The 27,688-nt window shown below is 37.9% G+C and overlaps 1 protein-coding gene across 3 annotated transcripts in view; it reads left to right on the forward strand.

Annotated features, from left to right (window-relative positions):
- The window catches only part of LOC150076133 (nephrin-like), a 263,105-nt gene that overhangs the window by 24,239 nt on the left and 211,178 nt on the right, over positions 1 to 27,688 (forward strand). For 2 of the 3 annotated variants that reach the window (XM_090387968.1, XM_090387970.1), the window contains exon 1: positions 561 to 920. The exons of the other annotated variant lie outside the window; for it this stretch is intronic. In XM_090387968.1, the coding sequence (XP_090244094.1) occupies positions 797 to 920 (124 nt within the window). In that variant the 5' untranslated portion in view covers positions 561 to 796. Of the gene's footprint in view, positions 1 to 560; positions 921 to 27,688 lie in introns of those variants that run through there. 3 annotated transcript variants of the gene reach the window in all.

Consider the following 27,688-nt stretch of genomic DNA (forward strand, 5'->3'; position numbering starts at 1 on the left):
CTCTTGGTGATGTCTTGGCATATTGTCTTCCTCTTTCACTTATTTCAGTGTCTAATTCTGTTGATTCTCCATATATGAACACCGTTTATAATCCAAAGAAACGATCTAGTACAAATCTTTGGAGTGTGAGCTTTGTGTTGAAAGCATTTAAAGAATCATTCGCCTATAACCCCCCCCCCCCCAACCCAGCTCATCAATACTCTGTAACAACTGTCATGGACATGACTCAACGTCATCCCGTTCATTTACTGGAAGGCCTCTGCTCTTGTTAAATGTCTTAGACATATGCGAACATGGAGTGGACCTAAATTATGAAGACAACTCCTTTAGACATGGAAAGAGAGAGAGAGAGAGAGAGAGAAGAAGGGGGAAGAAAAAAGCAAGCGAGTGAGCTAGCCGGACCAGGTTTCACACTACAGCTGTCAGCGTTGTAGCTGACACAGCTGCCAGCAAGCAGGGTTGGCAAACGTTTCCCATCTACACTACAAGAGGGCTCTGCTTTCCTGTACCGGCACGCACCAGATGAACTGGCCTCCTACGGCACAGCGAAGGCTAGCGCCTCGCCTGCCGGTTGGTTTCGACGGAAGACCACTTCTACTTTGCAAGAAAATCAAGGAACGTTTTTTCTCTGTCACAGTGTCGCGAGCTCTCTGAGTGCACCTTCTCAGTGGACATAGTCGGGGCCGACTTCGGGAGTAAATATTGTTTGCTGTTCCACTACTACTACACCCCTCTCCGGAAGTGCTCGCCGTTGTCAGAGAAGTGGGATACTTAGCCCGCGCGCGCTAGAGTGTGTATGGTGCGAAGTGCGCGTACATTGTACATCTCGCTTTGCCAGTGCTTTGATGGACTTGAGGCCAAAATGACTTCCACCGTCCTCTGGACTCTCATTGGACTGCTCACTGCTCTTTGCCGATCAGGTTGGTACTGTTTTATGTCCTACAAAATGTTACGCGCTGTTTATTAGTCATGGCTGTTTGTCGAACTGAAAATCTGTTTACGACCAAGCGCGTCTCTCTCTCTCACACCATCCCTTCGCTCTTTCTGTAGCGGCATGTCCCATAATTGCGCAAAGATGATCTTATACTATTGCCCTCCAAAGCGTCATTGCCTGCTTACCAGTTTAAATTGTATGCGGGTTGAAGCGAATCAAGCCATCAGCGTTGGGTGTTGACGCTGTCTTTGTATAATGCGTGGCAACCCTGCTTAGTTTCCGTTGGAATTAATGATATACCCTTGCACATTTATTCTTTCTCCCTTTCATCAATGCCTCCTCTTCCCCTTCCCATCATCACGACCCCCACTTTTTTATTGGTTTCAATATCGCTAAGCTAAATTGAGTAATAAACCTTACCGGATGTGCCTATTTTTTTGTTTATAGCTTATAGAGGCAAATGTTTACCAAAAAAATTCTTTTACTATATTGAAACGGTTCTATATATTTATGTTAAAATATCTATTAGCAGATTATCTTTTATTAATTAATGTGCCGTGTTTCTGGACAGTTCGCCATCACGAGATTCTCACGATGAAAGGGGGAGGGTCTTAATGGAGAATACCATCCCCCACAACCTGCCATCCCTCGTTTGGCAAACTCCATCACAGTGTACTAGCGAGAACCACTTTGATATTGCTGAAGTTTCTAAGCAGAAATCTTGGATATAGCTAAGTCAATGTGTCTCTAAACTGGGAAGAAAATTACTTCAAGAATCTGTAACGATCCATTTTATTTATATTCGTAACTGTCATGGTTATTTCCTCACTAAACTCCTGTTGGAAGGCTACAACCGACTAAAGATTTCTGCAACCGGAGAGAGAGAGAGAGAGAGAGAGAGAATGCGGGCATCAGCGTTTACTTTCTTCTTGTATAGCTGTGTCAACACAATGGGAGTATCGGATGTTCGTTGCCTTGCTCGCCATGTGCCTGTCCTAGTGGCTAGCGTTTTCCCTCAACTTCTCACACTAGGGTGGTGCACAGACGACGTTCACATGCAGTTAATTACCTTCTGCTTTTGTAAACAACTAAAGCTGGGCGCTGTGTGAAATATCCGGCTATCCCATCATTCCTTTGGGAAGCGCATTAATCCACCGTGATGAGTTATTTATAATTACACCTAATCGGGTTCTTAATTGTAGCTTTTCTGGGTTTCGTCCACTTCTCTGCCTTTTAAAGAGCGTAGTGAAGACAACTTACAGATGGTGCACAATTTTTGACCAGTACTATACATTTTTTTGTGTGTCAATTCTTTGATGAATGACTCAATAAGGATATTTCAGAAAATTTCAGGTGTTTTATTCTTCAGGAAGAATGTAATCCATTTGTTTAGATTATCATCATAAATTTTAGCGCTTTTTATTTTATTTTATATCTTCAAAAATGTTATTAATGGGTAGCCTCAGTTTCTACATATATTAAGATTGTTGTAATTCTTTCCATCCTTCCCTACTGCTGTGTAAGACATCACGCAACCTTCACCGGATGCTGGGTCATCTTATTTGTTACTACTAACAAATGTATTAATTCTGATTTGTAAATTACACATATACATGGACAGACAGAAGCAGGTTTCAGCGAATTCCCCAGAAGTGCCTTCCTGGCCAGTAGATGAGCCCCCGGCTGTAAAGACCAGTCTCTAAGGAGGCTCGCATTGCTATTCCGTGCCCCCTGGTGGAAAGACTTACATATTCCGTTGCTAAATTAGTGGCTACTTGATTCGACCTGTTTTTTGGCAGCTTTTTTTCACTCCCCTTCTACGGGATACGCAGCTTCGTGTTTTTTATTTGAAGGCAAGTGGAAAACCCATGAGGGCAAATAGCGTGACACTCTTTTCTCATCAGTTCGAATCATTAATTGTATATAAAAAAAAGAATAATGAATAATGATAATAAAATAACTCTATTCTAGACAGCTTTCAGCTACGTCAGACCTTTAATATACATGTGCAATGTGTATAGTGTAATATATTTTTTGTAAGTCTCTCTCTCTCTTATTTGTCTCCTATTTTTTTCTCACTTTTGCCTCTCTCTCTTTCTTTCTTTTCTAAATATCTGTCTCTTGTTTAAACAGTTTTCTTCATTTTTCTTACAATGTCTGTTTTTTCTCAAGGGCGACAAATACATTTCTGTCCAGGGGCGCCAATAACCCTAGGGCCGCTCCTGTCAGTTTGTTTCTTTCGCTCAGTTTTTCCCTTCTTTTCGTTCTCTGTGTTTTGCACCTTTTCATGCTTTCTCTCTTCTTCATTCTCTTTTCTATCTTTAGCTCAGTCTTTCAGACCTGTAATTTTTTTTCTTTCATAAAACATTGTTTGCATAGATGTCATTCTTAATCGAGCAGTAGTTAGTAATCCAGAAATCTAGCTAATCAAGTATAAAGGTATGCTCTATTAGTTTATCTTAGAGATTAATTATTTTATCAAAGATACATACTATTAAAATCATTTTGTATTTTACTGAGTTATGGGAATATCAGCTTTCTATAAAAAAATTAAACATTCCTGATATTTGAGTTGTAATTCAGAACTTGACCTTTAACAGATTAAAGTCAGCAACTTAATCTAATTAAGACGGATGAGTTAATATCATTAATAGTAAAAATAGTTCAAGAGACTAGCATTATAAATACAAGTACAGAAGTCCCGGTATTTAGTTAATGGAATTCCAAAGAGGATGCAGAGTTTTCAAAGGTCCTACTATGAAAGGTTCTTTGTCTCAGGACAGTTATTTTACTTAGAGGAAAAATAATTTTTTATCCCCATTGCGGAAGGAGCTATTGTCCCATACATGTGTTATCTCCACCTGGCCTTCCATAGATAATTACCCGCCCCTTTGGGAACAGTGCCAAACCCTTGTAGAAACAGATGCGTAGAAGTGAGTATCTGTGTCAGAAGAGCATCTGCTGAAATCTGGTGGATGTACTCCATTAAACCAGAAACGGACATGCTGCGTTTGTTGACGGCGTACGTACGATTGGAAGGGTCACGTTTACAACGGAGACCGAAAGGGTGAAGCCAAGAATAATACATAGCAAAGTATGGCACGCTTTCTCTAAATATATCAATTTGCTTTGCTGCTAATGCCCTGTATTGTGTTTTATGCTACTCAGTTCCTCAAATAGAACACTGTTTGGTCACATGATTTCATGTAACCTAGGCAACAGGCGTCACAGTATTTTTCATCGTTACATGCTGATCAACAGTCGATGTTTCTTTTTCCTGATGTCTATTCTGCTCAGTGAAATAACTGATCTTTAATGTCTGCCTTGAATTTTTCAGTAGATGATTTTCAATCAATTTATCGCCATCATGGCTCATTAATGATACTCAAATGGAGACCATTTATTTAGCATTATTTTCGGAAAGAATTAAATAACTATAGAACTGCCATAGCTCCAGTCTGTAGTAGAATAGTGCGATTTTACTCGAACTTGTGTTGTATTGATTACATTAACTACTAACGAACCAGGTACCTGTTAATTGGGTCAAAGAACACGTATTACGAGAATCCGATATTTAGAATTCTATTCGCGATAAACAGTACGTTCTCTAATTTATTAATCTGCCAAAAGCTGGTAATATACTGTCCGGTTAGATGAACCAATTTAGATATTCGGTTTCAGAAGTGAAATCAGTAAAACAAGTACGCCATTTTGTTTTATACATTATTATCAAGCATTTGAAATTTTATTTACATTAATGGTTAACAGATCTGGAAAAAATTCCGTGCAATGCGAAAATAATTTACAATAATACAATAATTTATTAATTTTAATTAATTTTTTAGTTTGTTATTAATATTGCATACAGATTATATACTTAATATCTTCAATTATTCAGGTTACATTAAAAGAGAAGTTGAATTTAAAGCTAAATTATTTATTTTATACAAATGAAATATTTACATAAATTATTTTTACCGAAAGGTTTTCTCCTCAACGTTTGTTAATTGTAATTTATATTGATTAATTTTAAGATTAGTTTACATTTAAAAATAAACTGCTTTAATTTAATATACTGACTTTTGTCTATTACTTCTTCAAAGTTCAAATAAGACAGGTTCGTCTTTTACCAAACCCTTTTAATAATAAAACCGGACAAATAAGCATCACAAAGAATTATAATAAAAAAAAAATCGAAAGAAAAGTGTATTGTTCATTTTATTTCTAATAACTTCTCCAAACCTACTTCTATTCAGTATTTGAAAGTAGTATTTGAAAGTATTGATGCAGTTAAATATTTGTAGAATTTCGCCAGTTTCTCAGAAGCTTGGGAAGAGAGAGAGAGAGAGACGGCAACGTTCCATTACCATGGTTTCTATTTTTAGAAAAGCCATTGCGTTGTCAAAGAACTATCGTTATGGGTATGCAAAGTTATTTTTTTTTTAAATAAAAAAGAACAAGAGTTATTTTGCTTTCCCTTCTCAAGAGGTACAAAAATAAAAGTCATCTCCTACCCAGGGACTGTACCCTAACGAAACATCCCCTTTTGTTAGTCACATGCCGATATGTAAACAAACTCCGGAAACTGTCAAAATAAAGTTTTCATAATGAGCATATTAAATATTTGCTGTAGTGGTACCTTATACACAGACACCATTTTCAGTTTGCTAGAAGCGCCACCTAGGAAACTTGGCGAAATGTAAAAATCTATACACCACTAGCTTTATGCCCAAACTATACATTGTTATTCTATCTGTATGATATCCGATGGATATTTAGGTCGTAAAGGAAGATTTAAGCTATGACTGTGGCAATTTTTTCAGTCCTTTTTTTTTTTTTTAATCCTCTCTCTCTCTCTAATGTTGCTAGAAAGTATATTCCTGCAGATGCATACAAAATGATAGTAATGGTGGGGATGGGCTGAATAATCCCATCCTTTTAATGCCTCTGTGCGTCATCTGTTTTTCTTAAATGGCCGCCAGTAATAGTTGAATGAGGTTTCGCGGTGAATCTGTTGATCGATCGAACCAAGTTTTCAGAGCAGGGCCTGCATCGCATCTCATTTTCTTAAACGCCTTTGTTTTTGACACTTGGATGTTTGTTCGTTTTGCAATCGGAGGTATACATCGGTAAGGTAAATAGAGTTTCGATAACTTACTTTTGTCTGGCTTGCTACTGCATAAAATCGCTCATCCTACACGCCAAAATTGATCCCATTTTCAATCTCCTTATTTTTGTAATTCTCGTTTTATTCTTTTATAAGAAATTATTCAGAATCAATGATGCGAGGAATTTTTATAGCATATTTTTTTTTCTTAATATCAAGGCTGATTTAGATGATCTCGGTTTTTCGCATTTTATTCTTCTAGAATGAACTGAATGCTAACGATAGGTTCTTAAAGCTAAAACTGGTTCATCAGACTGCTTATCAGCTATTTTGCACAATGAGTGGATTTACATTTGAAGTCCAAATCTCGCAAATACAGTAGGTCGTCAAAAATCTCGAAAACAGCTGACACAAGGAGACGCTGCGATTCTAACGTCCCTGGGAAGGTTTCTTTAATTATAATTTTTGTTTGCATTTGGTATCATTTACTTCAGCAGTATTAAATGCATGAAACTGGAAAAATGGAAAAAGATTCCATTATGACCAGATTCGTAGGCAATACAACCTAATATTAAACGCACTAATCTAATCAGTATTTGTTTATTTTCTTAAATATAAAAGTAGAAGTTAGTGCACCTCTCATGGCGCAAGGTACCTCCGGTTCATAAAATTTCATAAACCGGCGCAGATGATATTCACATTTACAGAGTGGCCCAGAAAAAAAGTATCTATTTCACTTACGAGTACTGGGCCAATCTGTGTGGCCCTCCATTGGCCCTCATAGATAGTACAGTTGGTAGAATCGCCGTCCTCCCCACACCGAGTGGAAAAGTTCCAAGTTCGTATCCCATCGATGCCGTGAGGAATTTTTATGGGCTTTTTCACAGTGTGGCTGAGTTAGTCGGCCTCAGGCGAGGGTAGCATGGTTTTTTCTCCCTGAAACTCGGGTTTTTCATCCAACAACCATAAAATCGACCACAAAATACACCCAATTTACAGACAGTATATCAGAGCAATATGGTCTTAGCCGCTGGATGCTCCTAAACCTTACAACATCAACAAACCCCCTTCTTCGCCCCATTGGAGAGTCTTTTTATCTTTATTCAAAGGTTTTTAGAATTATCCCGCGTGAAGAATTCTAAAAACTTTTGAATCAATGTGGAATTCTGTCTGACCTCAAATATTCTGGTTCTTCTTCTTGATGTTTTTCGAGTTTGTCATTAGCTCAGACTTTATTCAAACCAAATTACTATAGCTCTTAATTTTATCTAACAAAGTACATTCAATATTTTTAATATAAAAATTTTCGCAGACTAAATCTTTGTCAAAAAATTTGTCTATAGTATATTCTAATTTGGAATTTGTCTGGTGTATGCTGTTTGTCTTGGAAAGGACATGGTTACAGCATTCTTAAATGCTTATTTGACCAGATATAAAAATTGATTGTGAGCACTATAAATCCTAAATCTGGTATGTAAAAATCGATTAAATTTCGTTGTATGTTTTTAGAAATCCAGACCATATATCGGATGTCAAATATCGATATTACACTCGATATATCACAAGAATATTGATATAAACAATCGATTACTTAATGACAATATCGATATATCATTGCCATTTTAGAAATAGCCAGACATTGCTTTACAGATGAATACACACATATCATGTACACTCGAATATATATAAGTAAAAATGTGGTTGAAAAGTTACTGTCGAAGCCTTAATACGGTGTCAGTTTACTTTTTTTTTTTTTTTGGCTCTCGCCTGTCACCAAACTTTTGTGTCAAACTATAGATCGACTATCAGTTTCTACGTGTCAATGAGACTTCCTGCATTTAGGGGAATTCCTCCAAAAATCCGTCCCTTTGATGCCTGCAGCAAGTACTGTCAGTAACTAGTTCCCACCACAGTTCAAATATAATATTGCATAAAAATGGAAGCTCTAAGAGGAGCCAATATTGATCGGCAAGGAACTGGCGGGAGTGCGAACATTCTTTCCAAGTTGTTTCGATGCATTGAAGATGAAAGTCAAGACTGCGTACTGCGAATTAGACGCGTCTGGAAAGGTTATTGTGCGGGAGACAACCGTGATGTTAAAAGAGGGGAAAAAAATGCAACTTCTGTGTCTATCATCGAATAGCAGGTACTCAGACAAATCTCCAGTACTTTGGGTAGTCCTTTTATTAGTTATCTGTAGGAGAACGAAATGCTCAATATATGGAGACGGTACTGGACAGCAAGGGAGGGAGGAATATTGAGCGATATTAACGGCTGGGCGTTGCTCCTAATAAAAGCGTGTTTGTCCATGTCATTGGGAAAAGACGCGGACAACCGTCGTCATGAATCACGCATTTATTCAACGTCGATGACCCTCGAAACGATTTGGTATGATCAAGGAAAGGAAGACAAGGAATTCCTTTCCAATAAAATACGCTTATGGTGCGCAAATTCCGGACTTTCATTTTTCGAATGATTACAATTTCGTGGTGCAGGTTCTTAAGGAACTTGCATCACAAAAGATTGGCCATTGCAAATATTATTAAAAACGTGTACTTATCTCTTTTACACAAAATCCCCCAACGGATTTCTCAAAGTTTCCAAGTTGGCATACCACTGAAAGTTCAGTGGATTATTGCATCTGTACTGTTATGGCGAAGGATTTGAAGCAGATTAAATGACAAGACCGATATCTGCAATAATAATCCGTCTTGACGTTTCATCTTTGTAGAATGAAGTGTTGAGAAAGAGCTGTTAGTCTTGATTCTTTTATAGTCAAACGCTGTTTCCATTGCTATTATTTCCGTTGTTTCTTAATTTAACTTATTTCATTTTTTCCTTTTCTTTTGTTCTATCAAATGTTGAAGACCTACAATTTTTCTAACACAATCTTTCTAATGCCGAAAATGTTGTTGTAGCTCCTAGAACGTATTAGAGACAATAAAATGTCTCAAGGCCTCTGCTTGAAAAGAACCGAATTAAATATTGTACGACGTTTAAAAGAAAGCTTCAACTCCTGCGTCTAGTAAAGCCCGCCCTTCACGATCACAAGAAGTGATCCTAAGAATTGATGAAGTGTAACGACAATACACCCGATCAAATTTGTTTAGATTATCCAGTGCTTCCATACTTGTGTGGCTGGTATTCCCTTGAGCACAGTTCCTCAACCCTTAAAGGTAAGCCTCCACCTATTACATCTTCATTGATTAGAACCTCCAGTTTCAAAGCCAGCGTGATTTTGCCCGCTGGTTGATTGATAACGTTGCACAGGCTCCAGAATGGTTATTAAACAACCTATAGACAGATGTAGCGCAATTTCGCCATGATGGATCTATGCGTTGAGGAATCTTTCATCCATTAACAGATAGTGTGAATTTACGGCACACGCTATTGTCCATTTTTCTTGGAGAACATTAGCAATCCAGGTTGTTTTGAAACATATACAATTAAAAGACACACATCGAAGCCTATTGTAGCCCAAAATTATCCCAGAGGTTAATAAACGTGTTTTACATGGAATCATAAGTTTTATTCAGAGTGATGTAATGCCCCATGTTGACAATAATGTCAAACAGCGACAAACCTTTATGGAAGAGTGAATTATCAATCGCCATTTAACACATTCAGTCTGCAAAGAGGTGGTTAACATTCCGTCAGAAATTTTTAATATTCTTTGGAGAACAGCGTCCCGTTCTGATTGCTGTTAGAAAATAATGATGCACAAGTGGAGTTTGATTGTCAATATAGATTGGTGAAGCATTTGTCCATGTGACACGGGTCCTGCTTAGTAAGGAGCTAAAAACTAGAATTTGTCGAAGTAAAAACAAGTAAAATCCGCACAAGTACAACATAAATTAAAAGATTTTTTTCCATAAAAATTAGGAAACAAATCTCTCCTAAAATTATGAAACCTTAAGGATTACGGAATAATGCTAAATTATCATAAGAGCATTCAATTCCATTGGCTCTTTTGACCAGTGAGCGTTTCTTAAAAAGCAAAGAATATTATAGGATTTATTCCAAAATTAATGAGTTAAACATCTGATGGATCTTCCTAGTATCCCTAAATTTCCTTAAAAGAACCATATAGATACGAGATTCCAAAATTTTAGGAATTACTTAAATAATCCTCAGTCTTCTAATAGCATGAAATTCTGAAGGATCGCGAGAGCTCCTTCAGAGTTCTAAGGGGATCCTTTTGAGTTTTATCCCTCAAAACTCAAAGGATCCCTTTAATAATCCTAAAATATCATCCGGAAATTCCTGAAAGCTTGGAATTTTTAGGATATTCTAATTTTATTCTGATAGCAGAAGTTCCAAAGGATCACTTGAGTAATCCTGAACTTTCCTAAAAAAGTTTATTTTTAAATTGATGAATACGTACGGGACCTTTGAATATTCTTAAATGTCCCTAAAAACTACTGAAAGTATAAAATCTTCCACGATTTTCTTCTGGAAATTCAGGATGCTGTTCTCCTCTAGGAATGCATGTAAATTTAAAGCAAAGGTTTCTTTAGTTGGTGTTTGTCTTAAGGCGCATTGCATGGGAAAAACCTGTCTCCCTTTCTGAGTTCGGCTAACCATAGCCCGATTGAAGAGACCTTTAAGAATTCCTTCAACTTCCGAAAGGATTCGAATTCTGTCGCTTAGATGGTTATTGTACGTTTAAGGACATATTGCGCCTAATGTAATATCTCTCTAAATCTCATGTGTGTTCTATGATCAATTCCATGTTTTCTGTATGGGAGAAAACCATGGTACCCTCACTTGTGACTGACTAACTCAGCCACATTGTGAAAAAGACCCATAAAAATTTCTCGAGTCAATGACCGCATTTGCAGTCAGGTCTTTTCCACCCCGTGTGGATAGGACGGCGATTATACCAACTGTGGTACCCACGAGGACTCGAATCCTGACTAATCCAAACGAGGGACAAGTAGCGACCTCGCCATATCGTCAGGGAGAACGAGGAAAGGCTTTAGGTGTACGAGACCCATGAAATCTTAATGTTCAGGAGTTCATGAAATATTTATGTAAATAAAAGCAAACAGATCAATACAAAATGCGTCAATCTCATATCATGAAGCTGTTCATTTGATGTGCAAGGTTGAGGCAACTCGTGGTTACTTGCTTCACAATATTAGATTGATTTTGAAGCAAGCTTATTTGCTTTTATTTTGATGTTGAACAAAACTTGTTTGCTTTTAGCTGAGAGCTATAAAATTTCAATTTTATAGCTCTCCTCTACGAATTAATTTCTAAAGAAGCGTTTAAAAACTAGAGACGTTCCTGACGAATTATATCCTTCAAGTATAAATCACCAAGGTATGATGAAAGGATGTCCTAGATAAAAGAATCGAATGGAAACGTGGGATTAAAAAGACAAAAAAAAAAAAAAAAACTTTCCAAACAAAAATTCCTTTCTTAAAAGTTTCTTGGGATGTCCAGGTCTCGAGAAATCAATTGTAGATCAAGAAATAAGAGCCATCTAGGCCGGCATAGAAACATTTATGTAATCCGATCGGATATTGGTTATTCAATAAATAACTGTACTTCCGGAAAGAGAATTTCTGAGGTTTCTCTTTCCAGAACTCTAAGTATATCCCCATTTGTGTGTCTTTTAGATAGCTGAGTAAACAATGAGGGAAAAAGTATCAGAGAAAGTGGGCTGGATGAGGATACTGTCTTACATTCGATTTCCTCGAATTTCAAGGAAAAAAAATGTATATGTGTGTGTGTTGCCAATTTTCTTCTCGTCCCAAGAAGAAAATGACCGTTAAGCTGAGAAAATCTTATCGATCGTAATGAATAGTGCAGACAATGTTGTGGCGCCATCATGTACACGGGTGGGTATGCTACCAGAAATGAAAGTCCGCTTGATAAATTCCTAAAATATTTTTTTTTACGTCCGCGAAGCTTTTTTATTAATTACACTAAAAACTTTGATCCTTTAATAGTCAAACAACCTTTGGTAGAAAAAGATTATCTTCTCTCCACCCCGAAAAAAAAATTACAAGAGAAAATGGTAATGCAAAGATTCTGGTGTGTTCATTTCAGATGTTTTAATGAATTCCAAAAGAGAACGAGCTAATTAACATCACCTTTTGGTTGGATCAAACAGCTTGCTAGTGTTGTCCAACAGTTCCATCCGTTGGCGGATTTCCACGTTGAAAGACAGTGAAGGGGATAATTTAGTAATGAATATAATCTCTGCTTTTTTAAGGTTAATCTGTTGAAGATTAATTAATATTCTGCGAATGAATATCTCTAATGAGATCAAGTCTCAGCAGCCTAAAGAACAAAAATATAAATACTGGAATAGAAATCGGAACCACTGTGGTCTTAAGAGAGTTGTAAATATCAAGGATAGCTGAGAATAGACGCACTATTAATTTAAAAAGAAAAAAAAAAATCAGTTTTTGTCATGATCTGTTAAGGAGCCAGAGGCAGTACCGCATGGTTTCATGATCCCTGCCCATCAGATAAGAAGTGGAACTGGTCATGGGCCAATAAAGAACTAACAGGTGCCATCTAATAAAGTGAATGTAGCTACTGATAGTGTGGTGCCGAAGAAAATATCTGGGTCAGGTCACAAAACCTTCTATTCTGGTGGAAATCAATAATATCAGCACATACACAAAGGGGAGGCTTTCTGTTAATATTTTCGTTTCTTATCTCGCGGTGCGTGTACTGCTATTGTATTCCACCTTGCGTCTTCAATAACACGGTGCTGTTTTGCTCTTGTATAATTTAGACCTAAATGAGATCAAAGATGGAGTTCGAAGCGCCCAGAAGTGGTCTGCATTTAACAGTTGGGGAAAAAGAAAGAAAGAAAAGAACAAATGGGAAACTGAACTTCGCTGCCTTAACGAGTGTGAGAGATGCGAATACTCTAAGTTAACATATTAATTTCTTTTTCTTGTCGAATTTTCGATGCGCGTGCGTTGCTTCCGAATAGCATACGTTTTCTTCCGGCGGTACATTTTGATTATTATTGGCGTTTTGAGATATTCGCAAGGTTAAGCGAAGGATGTGAATGGACAGAAGATGGTTCTTGATGATCTCTGTACCTTCTTCCGTCCTCTCCAATCTTTCTCTCATCCCTTGTCTCTGTTCCTCTGTATCTTCCTTAAAGCCTGAAGCAGCCGACTAATCAACGCGAGATTACACGCGTTCGAGTTGACGAGTTGTAGCCCACGTGGTCGCTAAATACGATAATGTTCTTGTATTGTCTATCTTCTAAACCTCTGTTTGTTCACTCTAGAGAAATGATATTCAAAATGGGTTCTGTGGTTTTATTCTGCCCTTTTATCTATTACTCTTTTTCAGCTATGCTATTACTTCTCATTTAATGCTTCTGGTCTAGCCATCCCCCCCTCCTTCCTAAATTTCTCTATTTCTCAGTTCTGTTTACTTCAACATCTCCATAATCTAAAACCTAACCCCGTTTTCAGCCTTTTATGATCTATTTTAACTCCAATGATGCCAAATGACGTAAAACTCCCTTCTTCCAACCCTTCTTAATCACAATGTCTTCATTATATCCACGACGCCTCCCTTTCTCATCTAATAGTTGCCATAGAAACGAATCCCTACTCGTTTTTATTTTTTTATTTTTAGAACCACGAAGTCCACGCGAAAATAAAATACATTTTAAGGAAGCTCCATCTGTTTAGAACTTTATGGAGTTTTAATTAACGAAATAAACGAAAAGCTCATTACCTTTATAACAAATCAGTGTATAGTACTCCAGGATAAGATATATTACCTAAAAGAAAGCAATATGTGTAAGAAAAGGAAGCAACGAAAGGTCTCTGCATGTGTGTTCACTTTAGGAAGATAATTGGTGCATCTATTTCTAAATTGCTCGCATCTTACGTTTATTGAGAAGCGTGAAATACCCAGAAAATCCTGTGAACTGCAATAGGCTCAAATAATCTTTTCCCTCTTGTTCGCACGGCTACTGGATTCCTTTTAACCTCGTTATGGCCAAGAATTGACTAGACATCTCTTACCAACATTAAAACAGTGATCGTGGAGGAGGCAAACACGTTTATTTGTTCATAAATATCAAATGATATGCGTGCCTGGGAACACATTTTTATCTGGTGTGTACCTGTAGGTGTAACCCTGGTACAAGACATTAACGATGGTCGTAGAGGGGGATTGGGGGAAGGGGGTTATTCCGTGACAGAACGAGCGCGAAGTGATAGATGCAAGGTGTATGTTTTCTCATAATTTCCGTAATTAACATCGGCGACAGAAGATAGAATTTGGTCCTCCAATTAACAAACGGTAAAGTATCGTTGCTCGGGCTGGCGATGGGCAATCAAGCCCCAGTGGCTACGGCAGTCGGCTGTAATTATGCGTTCATTCAAGTCTTGCTTCACTCCACTAATTCTCTTGAATTTTCCCTTCCTTTGATCTGATTATTCTAGCAAAAGAGTGAGTAATTTCCATCGAATTTCTCGCTTGGTGTGGGAAAGAAAAATTCCAGTACGTCTAAAAATATTCGTGGAAGAGAAACAAACGTCCGCTGATTTAGCTCATCAAAAGCTGAACATATTTGCTTATCGAATATATTTATCAATAGATATACAAACTGAATTTCGGAAAGAGAGAGAGAGAGTTGATTAAATTTGTTCACTGGCTTAAGAGTAATCTGTTTTCCATTTATTGTAATTGCAGGAAACGGCAACGCAAATAATAAACTAGACCCACTTAAAACGAACCGCATTTGTAATTTCCTCCAATTTAATAGAAATAAATTCATGAAATGAAATTAAGCAAATAAATTAAATTATAAAAAAATCACTTGGAAAATAAAATAAATTTAAATTTAAATTAAAAATTAAGGATAATCAAAAAACACCACTTGTAGTAATAGTAGGGACTCTTAAAGACAGTTGAAGCTGTTATGCTTGGGTATCGTTGAGTTTATCGCTGTAACTCTTCTCTCTTATGTTAGCTGTTGCTGTTGGGCGAGTGTTGATTTTGTTGCTTTGACCATGAAAATTGGTTTTAATCATAAATATTGCGTCAGCAAGTGCTACTGCTATTTTTCTTAAATCATTAATTCTATCCGGAGGTGATTAAGAAAACAGTGGAGTACACACCAAACATCATTCTAAAGTTATTTAATGCCTGCCTGGAGCCATTCTCTCGGATGACTGGAAAGCCGCAAATTTAAAGGTTATACCCAGGAACCTCATTAATCAGGAGAACCATCTGATCTCCCAGAGTCTTACTGGGCTATCGCCCTGTTGCCTGTTCTAAGTAAACTCTTCGAAATGCTGCAGCATAAGAGAATAACCCAGCACTAAGAGAATGCTGGCCTCCCCTCACCAACTGAATTCCGCTTTAGACCTGGCTGCTCCAAGGTGGATGCCCTACAGAAACTACTCTTTATTGTGCTGGACACAGACAAGAAATCCTTCCTTGTAATTTGCCTTTGACTTTGTCTGGGCGTTCAACTCACGCTAGTGGTCAAGCGTCCTGAACAGACACCGTAAAGTCCTGGTTTCCAGAAATCTCTACAAAAAAGCTTATCTTTCAAACTGAAGAGTTGTAGTGAGCTCACCATACCAACGAGTGACCAGAAATGTCTTCCGTGGCTGCCAGTTTCGGTTCTGTCCCATTATTGTGGAACGTCGTTATGAATGGGTTTCTCTCCATGGAACTGTAGGAGGCTAATTCTCAGGCATATGCGGATGATTTAAATTATTACCGTGGCTGCTGATACCCGTGCCCGGCTGAAGTCCCTGGCTAACCATGCACTTTCCATCATACAATCCTGGGCAACCAAACACAGCTTGCAAATCTCCAAGACCAAAACAAACTCACTACTTCTGAAAGGAAAATTTTACATTATACTACCGCCCCAGATCAAAATACAAAAGGTACTACGGTAAAATTTTCCACAGAGCTTAAGTACTTTGGCGTCATCCTGGATGCTGATCTCTCCTTTAAACCACAACTGCAATGCCTAAAAACTAAGATCAGGAACTACGCCTATGGTTATCAGGGTCTCTCGTCGCAATTGAGGTTTGAACCAAAGAACGCTATCCATCTATTACAAAGCCGTCTTCGACCCCATCACCCATGCTTCGGGAATTTAGTTTCCCAAAGCCATCACCATCACAAACAGGAAGATCTTGGACACAATCCAGCGATTAATCCTGCTTATCTAGACCCGTGCCTGCTGCGCCGTGAGTACTCATTCTTTGCAAGTCTTGGCTAGCGCCCTCCCTCTCGACCTGGAGATGAAATTGTGAAATGCCGCCTACTGTACCACCTGGCCGAAGGATCACTTAAAACCATCTTGGAATTTGCAACTGATCCAGCGAATGAACGTAGAGCGTAAAAGTAGCGACTCTTTACTAACCTGCAGCAGGAGTGTCAGCATAGATGGCGAATTTCTAGTAAAGGCGTTGTCACCCGAAAACTTTCACCCTCTATTAACAAGATGCATCCTATTCTTCCACCATGGTTTTCACCAGGGGTCTGTGCAGCATTCCTACTCCCTGGGCATGACCTTGTAAAGACCAAACTAAATGCCTTGGGGATAATTGAGGATCCAGCATGCTCCTGTGGACACATCGAATCATGACGCCATCTTATGTATGAATTTGCCCACATTATGAAAATCTTCGTTCCAATATGATCATCAAATTCACGTACCACCCTAGAGATCAAACCCCTCCCCCCCCATTTTTTTCGTCTGATGGAGCACCGTCTCCATTGTATCCTGGGGAATGCCTTCTCTCTCTCTTACCCACTTACTTCTACCCGTTCTCCCCTTCTTCTTACTACTATACCCCATACCCCCATACTCTGACTTTTTTTTTTTCTTTTAGATCTTTCCCACTTCAGGCAATTAGGCAGCAGGACCTGCCAGATATTTTGGGACTGCCTAGCCCAGAGGTTAGTTGCAGGCAATGTGGGGACTCAACAGGGGACCCCGCGTTGAAAGGCCAAAGTGCAACACAACACTTCACAAAACAACACGCAACTTACATCTCTAGCTTTTAAAGAGTACTGTAAAAGCCAGAGGTGTGAGTTGTGTGGCTTTTACAAAGTACTGTATCACCACACAGAGTAAACGACGCAGATGTGGGAACCCACTAGGGCGCCCCCCACCCAAGCACTATGCCACTAATGTTGTTTGTGTACAGTTTTATTGAAGTGTTTAATAAATAACCCCCCCACATAGTTTTCTCGCAGTTGCTTGTCTTCTTTTATATATATATTGGTATTGTTATATATATTTTTTTTTCGCCAGTCACTTGATATGTCCTTTTCTTTAACAATCTGTTTCAGTAATCTATTAATTCTGTAGTTAGCTTTTCCCTTCCATATTTTAGTAACTCATTATTTTATCTATGCCTGCATTAAAACGGTGTTTGCAAGCCGGTCGCTAGATAGTTCATCGGACCGAACCTAGTCGGTCTCAGACGAGAGGAGCATGGTTTTTCCCCCTGGAAACTCGGGCTTTTCATCCAGGAAATAGACAATCGATCTCAAAACACACGCAATTTACAGACAATATACACGGAGCAATACGGCTTTAGTCGCTGATGTCCCTAAAACTCTACAACAACAATTGTGTTATCCTAACGTTTCAAATTCTTTGAATGAGAGGTTTTGGAGGTAGCCCCCAGATGTGGAAACAATATTCCATGGTAGGGAAGGAGGGATTTGCAATTTGTACAGGGTGAGCAGCTATTTAGAATAGGCTTTTAATAAAAGTTAATTTTATAAAATATCAACTAAAATATATAACTTTATTAAAAACTAAGAAAACAGATTTTATATTTAATAATTTTCTTGAAATTATAGAATAACCAAAACACCAGTTACAATAATAGATAATCGAATATTATTATAATATTCGTCTGATTAGATCACGTGCTCTGACGTAATAGGTTGAATCTAGAGGGGTGATTTTTCTTGATTTTCGAAGAAAGGGAAATTTAAGACTCTTACCAGAGGATTACTTTTACTTCTTACAGATTATTAAATAAGTCGTTAATATCCTTGAGCACTTTGCGTGTTAGAAGTGAGGTATACACGAAACTTCATTAGGAGAGTAGGATAGTTAATAATGTGCTTGCAGAATATGGGAAGCTTCCAACCAACTAATCATGGCAGGTGGATAATCTGTCATTAAGCCAGCGTTCAGCAATTTGGTGGAAACAATACCCTCTTGTCACAAGACTCCATCCGTTTCTCTCGTTAGTTCCCAAGAAGGGATCTTTATACCCGATTCATCCAAGTGTAACGTATGTACAAAGGTCATGGATGCTTCTCCTCGGTTTTGTTAACCATTTGAAAACTGTCAGCAGAAAAACAAAATCATGATTGAAGATTTACGTCCGTTCAGTAATCAGAATTGAAAGTTTACTGCATGGTTGGTAATAACGATGTCCATGGATAGTTTCAAACGGATTTTATTCTAACAAATGTTTAATAATTAAACATTAATGGAAAAATAAAAAGAATTGGTTCTTTGGCAAGTTTCCAGGAAGCCTTTTCGATTATGAATCTGCATATCTCTATATTTTAATGTTGTTATTGGTTGCATTAGATTAAAACCGTATGAAAATCCATTTTTTTTAAACCACTCTGCATGAGGAGAGTACAGAATGAATCTTCTGATGTTACCTGCTAGATAAGTCGTAAAAATATTTAATGCATCACTGTTGATGCGATAATTATTTCAATATAACTCTCTGACTGAATTAACACACATTAGCTGACTAGTTCTTGTATTTGGAAGCTTTGCTCAATTTCTATTTCTAACAAACTACCACTCTCTCTCTCTCTCTCTCTCTCTCTCTCTCTTTTAAAAGTCTGCATCGCATGAAGCAACCTAGTAACAAATAGCGTTTAAAAAATGCTTTCAGATAGGGAGTGTAATAAGTGTTCTTGGATGTGGAGAGGTATGTTAGCTCGAGGCTAAATGGTCGTAGAGTCACAGAGCAGTATTGAAGAAGAGAGCAGAAACTCGAATAATAAGAAAGGAGTTTTTTTTTATTTAAAAAAAAAAAGGGTTGTGTAACATAATGCAAATATTTTTTTCTTTATTTTTAAAACGGAATTTCTCTAGCAAAGACTGCAGAAAATAAGATAGCGTTAGTAGCTTTAAAAGTACAAATAAATGTAGTTTGAAATTTTTATGATACAGATAATTGTGAATATCCAGTATTTAATAATACATTGTATTATAGCAAGAAATGAATTTGCAATATAAACAGATGAAGAAAACCATTATTAAAAACCACCACTGTCTTCGAAAGTAGGCTAAATGAGTCTATCCTTCATCATGACAATGCACCAACTCACACAGTACTTTTTTGCACAACAGTTTGTGAAAAATATGAGTACCTTAACGTGAGCGCTCAATTCACCCGATTTGGTTTTTCCTTAACTTCTTTCTCTTTCTTTTAGAGAAAACTTAAAAGAAAGAAAAAATGTTTTTGAGAGCTGATAACAAATATTAACTGGGATGTGGGGGGGGAAATCTAGGGGGAGTGATAGTAGTATTGGATAAAGTTTACATCTTCAGAAGGGGGATGCTTTGAAGGAGATGACGTTCCACTGAGGTATACCAATAAAGGCGTTTTTATTATAAAGTTAATCTCATTATTTTGAGATGGGCCTTGTAAACACCCAAAGAAAAGAATATAGATAACAATACAGGAGACAAAACACAGAACAACGGGGAGAGAGTGAGAGAAATAATTTATTCGTTAGTCTTCGCATCTCGCAATCAATATGTGCAGTAGCAGCGGCTGGTCAGAAATAGAACATCGGCCAAACCTTCCTTTATTCCCTGAGGCCATAAGACCTTCACCTGCTTTTCCGTCTTTTGTCTCAAGTGTTTTCTTTCTGACATATTGTAGTGATGGCCACTTGCTGTACTCTGTCCACGGAAGTTAAATCTTAACCCCCATTTTCTACTTCCCCCCTTTTCCTCTTAACGCTCCCTTACGAACAAAACGGCAAAGACTGCACCTGCGAAGTTCCAATTCCTGGAAATCGAATTGCGTATTTGGTGAGTAGTGAGCCTAACCACAGAGCTTCGATTTTAGACATTGTTCCTTCGTCTTATCTGTCGTCTTCCGTTTTACCGGACTGGCAATCTCTCCAGATGAACGGTACAAAGTAGATTTCTTGCTTTTCTTTCTTCTGCTAAAGAAACTTCGGGATAAGGGGGAAAAAAAGCGAGAATTTCCACTACTTAGTTCGGATTCTAAGCCTGAAGTTTTTTCGTGGAGTTTTTTTTTTTTTATTATTTTCTTTTACGATTCCTGAAGTACCCAGAATCGTAGTTGCGTTCCTATTTGTAGGTGAGAAAGAGATAAATAGAGAGAGTTAAAAGAGGAAAATTATTGTTCAGCGAAAGATAATGACTGCAATGTGTTGGAAAGAAAGTAATGCCACATCTCAAATGTGCTCATTCACGTTAGATATAGAAGTCGAGTCTCATTTATATTTGTAAAGGATACAAAAAAATTCAACACTCTGAGTTCCAAAAACGAAATTTTGACAAGAACATTATAGATAAGCTTATTTAGCGATCACGTGGAATCGAACCACGGTCAACCCAAACTCGTGTACTACTTGACTCTGGCCTTGACCACTCGGTTAAGTCAGGTGCAGCAAACATGGGTTATGAAATTTACCATACAGTGCAAACAGGAGAGTAGAAAGGCACGTGGTGTCCTGTTTTTACTCGGCTTCTAGTATAGAAAAGGATTTCATTGTCCCACCGTATAAGATGATGGTGAGACTGCATTGGGAATATTGTATTCGGTTTTCCATCCAACGAATAAGCAAATCGATAACAGAATATACGCAACTTTAGACACCTTAGCTGCCTTGGCACTTAATACGCACAAATTGATTTTTGTAGCCTTTAGAGAAATTTAGATAAATATCAGAGAAGGACCAAAACCAATCCAAATGAGGAATTTACTTTACCAATTATTTTGAAGACGCACAAGACATATTGAACAAACTTTACAGCCACAAGAAGGTTTTACACTCGAGAAATGTTAATTGCGTGCCATTTTTCTTGTTTTAGTCACCTTCTTTCTGTTGGAATTTCATTGCCACACCTCCAGTGCGGTCATGTAAGAGAAACCCAGTTCAAGGCTAAACTATTGAAGTCTCTCAAGACACGGTTGGCAGGATTGGTAACGGCTTAGAGATAACAGGGACTACATGCGTACGGTTGAAAGAGTGCAGAAGTATGAGTCATCTTCTCAATAGGAATTTGCGGATGTGACCAATCTTCACGGATACCAACAAGCTATTGGTTACAGCTACTTGTTCCTTAAAGGGGTAATTAATTCTTGCGCTAATTGTCCGACTTCTTTTCCAGGATCATTATCAGTCTGGACCGTGGGTGAGTAACCATGCGTTCACAGCTTACATACGTTTGGCCAACTCTCACCCATTCTCAAAACCACACCTGTTAAGCAAAGTATCGCGTGCGGATGGTATCTGCAAACATTTGACTCAGGTGACTGAGGCTTTCAAGCGTGACCCACTCTCGATGGGTCACTGGTTCTGAACCCGTGTGGAGGGGGAAAAGCTTTTGCCTTATTAAAGAGACATGTTTGCCCTGCGTAGACTTCTTTTCATAGCCCGTTCTCCCATCTCCTCCCTTGAGTCAAACGAGCGGTTGGTGAAATGAGCCCTCTATCGGGATATTTTTACACTAGAGTGAGTTGGAAAATTGATAGACATGTTCGGCAAGTAAAATGTGTTTTAAAACAAGTTCGCAGATGGCCTTAATGATATATTTCCGGTTTGTGAACATGACATCATTTTAATGCGTAATGTTAAAAGGGTTCTGTTGTTAATAAACAGTAATCTCATGATCTATTGTACGCTAGATTTTTCTCATGCTTATTAATCTTCGAGAAAAAGTTTTCAAAACTAAAAGCTCTCTTTGAGAGATTAGTCATAATGAAAGAAATGAAGACGAAAACTAAATCCTTGTTCTACATTGAAAATATTCTAGTAAAAATAAAATCTAGACTATGCAAGCAACAATTGGTCCGGTTTGAACCAACTGAAAAACTTACTGCGTCAGTCAATATTACGTATTGCATTTCCAGTACTTTTTAAATAATGTACCGATGAATTCAGGATTTAAAAACACAAAAACTAGACTAGACAAGAATATTGATTTAGGAACGATGTAGTATTGTTATAGTTTATGGAATATTTCAAAAAGCACTGGAGAACACACATGCATAATTTGTATTGTGTATATACGAAGGCGAAAATCTAAATAAAAAAAAACAAAATGCTTGGCTGCAAAAATACACAAGTGACAGGACACATTTGCTCTTTATCCCAAATTTTATTTGTTGGCAACGTATTCAAGAAGCAGCCTTCTTTTTCAAACTGCCCTAACCCTGTCGTGTTTTATTTATTTGGCAGATATCCATGTAGATAGAAAGTGTCTATGACATTTAAGTTGTTACCGAAATTATGTATTTCTTCTCAGCATCCTCTTTGAGGCTTATATTAATTTTCGTAATGTGTTTGGATTGATGTCTGGGTTCTTACAGACCTGGGAAACTTGGTTGAAACAATTCCAGCGTTGATTTTTAGATTTTCGGCCATTGAAGATACAGAAATCGTAATATTTTCCATGTTTGTTATTACATCTTGGAGTATTTTGTTTGTAGACATACAAAGAGAGTCCAGAAATAGCCCAAGGCCATGAAACTCGAATTTCGGTACGATATGGGGGCGTGCGATGCTGGTATTCGGGTTTCAAACATCTGCTGACTTCGGGGGAGAGTGGGGCTAAGTGGGGAGAAAAGGGGGGGGGGGAAGTAACAAGAAGGACCACCCGTCGGTTGCATAGTGGTCTGTAGACATTAGTGATGTCGCCATGCGCGTGGCCTCTTACGGCTGCATACCAGATGTGGTGAATTAGACTCTGATGACATCTAAGCTCATTTGGAAGGATCTGTATGGAAAATAAACAGTAAATCTGGTAGTCGTATAATGGGATTACAGTTTAAAGTCACCTATTGTCAGATGCTTCGAATAATAGAGAGATATGTTCAATAGCCATTAAAAGGGAATGTGATTGTACGGAACTATGGACATTTATGTGGAGGCTGATTATTCATTTTTGATGTGTCCTCTTGAAAGCAATCTCATCTTGGCGTTATGGGTAATAAACCAGCACTTCTTAATGTCACTCCATTTATATGGGTTCGCTCTCATTTAAGGAGAAATTACAATACACCATTTTATTGATTTTCAAGCTTAAAAGTATTTCATGGATAGAGCAATATCTTTCTCCAGATATTGCTCTATCCATGGCTTTTTCTTCATTATACAGTTCATTGATGAATATGTGTCTAATCACGAACTGCACTCTTGCCCAAATGATCAGTAAGAAGAAGAACAAATTTGTAAAACCAATTACAAGGTGGTCAGAGGAATTCAACTGACTGATATTTCAATAAATTCTTAGAGAGATGTGATATCGGTCAATGATGTAGTAGTAAAATTCACCGAGCAGAAATTCTGAAGTAGAAACAGTAACGTTTCCTTCTGTGGTGGGTTTAAATTTCGTATACGTGCTTTGAGAGATAATGTCTAGTTTTGAAAACTTCGCAAATCGTGTCAAAGTCTTTTTGATTTAAATTATCGACCGTGGTCTTTGCTTGCAGTTTACATTGCTCATACATGCCATTGAGAAGAGCGTTTTCCCTGCAAAAGAATGGGGATAACGTAATTTCTTCTGGGCATTAAAGTGTGGACCAACAGAAACTGCTGGTCCAGACTGTAATGCCCAAAAAGAAATGACGATAAACAGTTGAATAAACCGTGGCAAAAAAAATCCATCACTGGCGAGTCACATCTCATCTCAGTACCTACGACCAGTTAAATTACTGCTTCTGAAAAATCCGACAGTGATGGATTGTTTTTCTTTTAATTTGCCACGGTCTGTTTAGTTGTCCTTTGGAACAACTCCCTCTAGAACCTGAATATGATTCACTTTCAAAGAGAGTGTGGTTCCACCTGTAGTCGGACATTGCTACTCTACTTCTAGGGGAATCTCCTTACACTTCTATTTAATTTTTGAAGACTCGCATAAAGACTTTCCCTCCTCCTCCTATTCTTGATTCCAGCTTGTTTCGAAACAATCTTTCTTTCCTTCGGCAGCAGTAACTTCTAGTTTATGTACAGTACAGTCCCAGTGGCATATTGTAGTGATGAAATCATTCAACCTGTGGCGAAGGGGACTCCAGGACGGTCTTAAACAGGTCTTTGAAGCATTTAAACTTATGCATATCTCTAACCTACCAGCACGACTGTGGACATTTAGATAATTTGCTACCCATGTTTCCATTTGTCATTCTGTCACTCGTTTGGAGAGGCCTGGGGTTCGATTCTCCTCCATGACTTTAGGAATTTCGAAGATTCGTCAATAGAAGTTATAATTAGCCGATCTCAGTGGCTGACACCTGTTGATACATACTGTATCAACAGGTATCAACCACTGATTTATCTGCTCCAGGCGCCCACTGAATAAGTAGCAATGGGCGCCTGGACCCATAAATGAGCACATATGTATATGACAACGAAAAATGCACAAACATATTTCCAAGACAGATTCAACTAAGAAGCACTGCCAAAAAGAAAGCATTAAGATTAGAACTTAAATTGTTTTAGACATTGTTCCCATTTTACGTTTCTTTTTCATCCCAATAAGCTTTATTTAAAAATGTATCTTCTACATTTTGTCACAGAAAACAACTTCGACAGAATTTTATTAAGTATCGAGCCTTTCCAAGCACACAATTCACTCTTCAGCAGAATGTCCAACTAACCTGGCTACTAACCCCCCAAAAAGTAGAAACAGAAAGGTCAGTGACCAATGTTTAGTAATGCACTCCCACGTTTCAAAAATTTGCTCCAATCGCATAAACTTGTTTCTGTAGCTCAACAGAAAAGATATAAGAGCATGTTTAACTGTTATAAGTCTGCAATGCCTTTTATGTAGTCGTATTTGGTACATCTATATGTAAGCAGAGTTGATAAAAACTGTTGAGCAAACCGTTATGTTTAAAACTTCAGAAAACCGAGACATTTGCATTCCTCCCCCGAAAAATATTAGAACCATGAGCAAAGTAACAAGATATTTGGCTCACTCTACAGTCAGGGATCTCTAGAATATATCTGTGAATTTCCTGCGAAGAGGAAAAAGATCAAATATATGCACCACACGGTCTTCGCTCTCTCACACGCACACATAGGAGATTGCTGGTGCTTCCTACATACAGACGACAGATCACTGCCAAGGCCATCAATTACAACTGCTACCGACACACAGAAACAGGAAAGATGAGCGATCCATCACCAGCTCAGAACAGGGCCACGCGTACAACTTGCGCAAGACGAATCTTGTTCGAGTTTACCACTACAGAGTGCCAGAAAACCCTGCCTAATTCATCGAAGAGTGGAACAAAAGTTGAGGTTTCTTTACCAACCACAAATCTTCGTAGATGGTGGAGAGGATTCAGTATATTTACATTACGGAGAAAAATACTCAAGGATGACTACTTATATAATCTAGTTTAAAGTTTGGTTTTAATAGTTACGTATCTGATCTGCCTTTCTGTGTCTCTCTCTATCAAATGAAAATTATTTCTGTATCTTTCAATCATTAACGCAAAATGTTAAGTTAGGTTTCGGAAACCACAATCGCCGATCAAGGCCAACAAGGTAGGAACGGAAAGGGAGGTGGGGTTGGGGAAAAAAAAAGTGCAACTTCAGCTAACCTCTTGGTTTAAAACATACAGACGCTTCCGTTAGGGAGTTCACTAGCTGACGACCCGACCAACGGGTCACGATGTCGCCATTTACTGAGCATGAGGTAATTAATTGGCCTCTCAGGATGTTAAAAGAAAACAGAATGATGGTGGGGAAAAAACAAGAGGAGAAAAAAAATCAAAGGAAGAGTTTTTCTCTTCATTAGATTATTAAACATCCGCAAAGGGGAAAGACAAAGGTGAAAAACAAGTAAAAATACAGAAAAACCAGCAAAAAATCATTAGCAGTTCTCTCGATAATAAAATCTTCCAGCAAATTGTTTTAGCAGTTTGATTAGTGATGCTGCAGCGACTGAGGTAAGCGTTATCTGAGCGGATTGGAGTCAGACAACAACGGATTTTTAGAACGTTCCCTCTTCTTAGATTACAATCTTATTTCTTTTCTTGATGATGTTTGGTCCCTCCGAGAATTCGTCTACTTGAAAATGTTCTTTTTCTTTTCGTTCCTCATTTGTTTCTGTTAATTTATCCGAACCTTTGATAAAATCTTCCTTTGTGGTGTCTTGAGAAAGAAATCACTGAGTTTTCATCATAGAAAAAGAAGCGTGTGTGTGTTTGTCTGTCTGTCTGTCTGTCTCGAGGTCAACTGTGGTAAGCGTTTTTTTATCTTCTCGCTAAAGAATGAGTGCAAAAGTGATTATGACAATTTCCGGTGTTGACCCTCCCCCCAACCCCCACCCAGTTTCAGACAATGGTGAAGATAAAAAAAAAAACAGAAAAGAAAAAAGAAAGCCACGAAACGAGGAAGGTGTGTGTAATCAGTTTCTTTGAGATGTCTTGAAACAAAGGTGGGAAGTCCAGGTCTCCCCATCATGACTTTCATTAAGGCAGCATCACATGGGAGGAACAGTGTAGCGATTTCTTGAAAACTTTTTATCACAAACGAGACCCATGGGGAAAGTTTTTATTTGTTCCTATTGTGTTTTGCTTTTTTTTTATTGTTATACAAGAAAAATGTACACTAATATGCGCTGTTTTTATTCATCTACTCAAATGTACCAATGACACCGCGAAAAAAAACACATAATCACCGAAAAAATAATCAAAAAAACTGTAAATCAATAAATATATACATCTAACTATCGACTGAGCATATGTGAAACCTTTCAATTCACTCTCAAGTAATTTTCTGTGTGCTGACACATCTATTGTCGGATGAATCCATGTAAAGTGATCCGCCATTTTGAAACAAGATGGCGGATCTCCATAAGTGTACTAAAAATTTGATATTTGAGCGAATGAACTGTAAAAATAAAATTTATTAATGGAGGTAATGACAGATAGACATACAGGCGCATACACACACATAGTGATCTCACAAACCCTCTTTCCATTATCGGAAAAAAAAGCTGTAGAGAATGCTAATTCCAAATCTGACAATTTTATTCTATTATTTCTTCTTAAGTACGGGTGTGTACCAACACACTATTGCCTGTTTATCCAGACACAGCTACGCAAACATCTTTCAATAACCAGTATGGTAATCAGCGTCTAACTTACCCTTTCGTTGAAGAGGGGGTCAGATACGAGCTTTGATAAAAGAGTGAGATGAAACAGCAGTTATAGAAGCCAATGACTGGCCCGACCAATTCATCCATAAACAGACAACCATCACACCTACAGCTTTTGTGTGGGAGAGAAGTCGGCGTCCGACCTCTAAGACATCCCCCTCTTGTCCCGAAGACGTGTCTGATACAATATATCCATTTAATTACACACAATAAATGCAAGTAATATGTTTAAGTATATTACGTACATCAGGAGATGTAG

Source organism: Mastigoproctus giganteus, chromosome 13, assembly GCF_048544385.1.
Source record: "Mastigoproctus giganteus isolate SK-2022 chromosome 13, ASM4854438v1, whole genome shotgun sequence".
In the NCBI taxonomy this organism is placed as follows: domain Eukaryota; kingdom Metazoa; phylum Arthropoda; class Arachnida; order Uropygi; family Thelyphonidae; genus Mastigoproctus; species Mastigoproctus giganteus.